This window comes from Etheostoma spectabile, chromosome 3 (assembly GCF_008692095.1).
Source record: "Etheostoma spectabile isolate EspeVRDwgs_2016 chromosome 3, UIUC_Espe_1.0, whole genome shotgun sequence".
Taxonomy (NCBI): domain Eukaryota; kingdom Metazoa; phylum Chordata; class Actinopteri; order Perciformes; family Percidae; genus Etheostoma; species Etheostoma spectabile.
This window is the reverse complement of record NC_045735.1, coordinates 14,125,716-14,126,687: the sequence shown is the minus strand read 5'-3', so window position 1 is coordinate 14,126,687 and position 972 is coordinate 14,125,716. Positions and strand designations below refer to the sequence as shown.

The window sequence follows — 972 nt, the reverse complement described above, 5'->3', positions numbered from 1 at the left end:
ACACACACACACACACACACACACACACACACACACACACACACACACACTAACATGGTGGTAGTGCTCAGAGTGATGATTGACCAACCAGAAATAAACATGCAGTATCAGTATCTGAAATATTACGATGTATTTGTGTTTTACAGCAATTCAACAAGACAATGAGGTGCTGGTTCTGGTGGAGAAGGGCAGGTGAGAGGGCAGATTGGTTACAATCATGATGCTTAAGGGAAAAATCAATGTTTGCTTCTGTGTTTGACTTCACCACCTGTCACACAATGTTAAGCCATTTTACAAAGTGTACGGCCTATGGTATAAGAATGTTTTTGTTTTTTTAATGTAATCTTAATTGTGAATCCTTCACAGCTTTTTTTGTCTTTTCTACATTTTTTCCCCTTACTCTTGTCTTCCCTTTCCCCTCTGTCCCCCTGTCTTCTTACTCAGAACTCTGTACATTGAAGGCGAGAGGAAGTTGGATTTTGCCGGCTGGTGTGGGGCCATCCAGGCGGCAGCAGGGAGTGGAGGAGACACACTGAGCCAGCAGCAGCTGACAGAGACAGACATACCTGTCATAGTACACAGCTGCATTGACTACATCACACAGTGCGGTAAGATAATGCAGAGATGTCCACAAATCCGGACACAAATGTGTTTTAAGAGTCAGCATTTTGCCCGTCACACACCGTGTAGACACAAAGTCGTGCTCCTTATCTCTCTGCCACACATCACAGGAGTCTAAATACCGGTACAGGCTACATTGCTGTAACTGATTGCAGCCTTTTTTGCCATTACTGTGTGTGCACACACTGGGCACTTTCTGCCTGTGTCCTCATGTGACTATTGTAACAGGAGTTTTGGCTCTATGAGAGACCAGTGGACAGCAAGACAACAAAACAACTTTTTTCCATCTCCATTAATCCCTCCTTGCTGTTTTTTTTCGCTATATTTGTGTGTGTGTGTGTGTGTGTGTGT

General features: G+C 43.9%; 1 protein-coding gene across 1 annotated transcript in view; it reads left to right on the top strand.

Annotated features, from left to right (window-relative positions):
• The window catches only part of arap1 (ArfGAP with RhoGAP domain, ankyrin repeat and PH domain 1), a 66,321-nt gene that overhangs the window by 52,157 nt on the left and 13,192 nt on the right, over window positions 1-972 (top strand). The window contains 2 exon segments of the mRNA XM_032510040.1: window positions 147-192; window positions 445-608. Coding sequence (XP_032365931.1) covers window positions 147-192; window positions 445-608 — 210 coding nt within the window.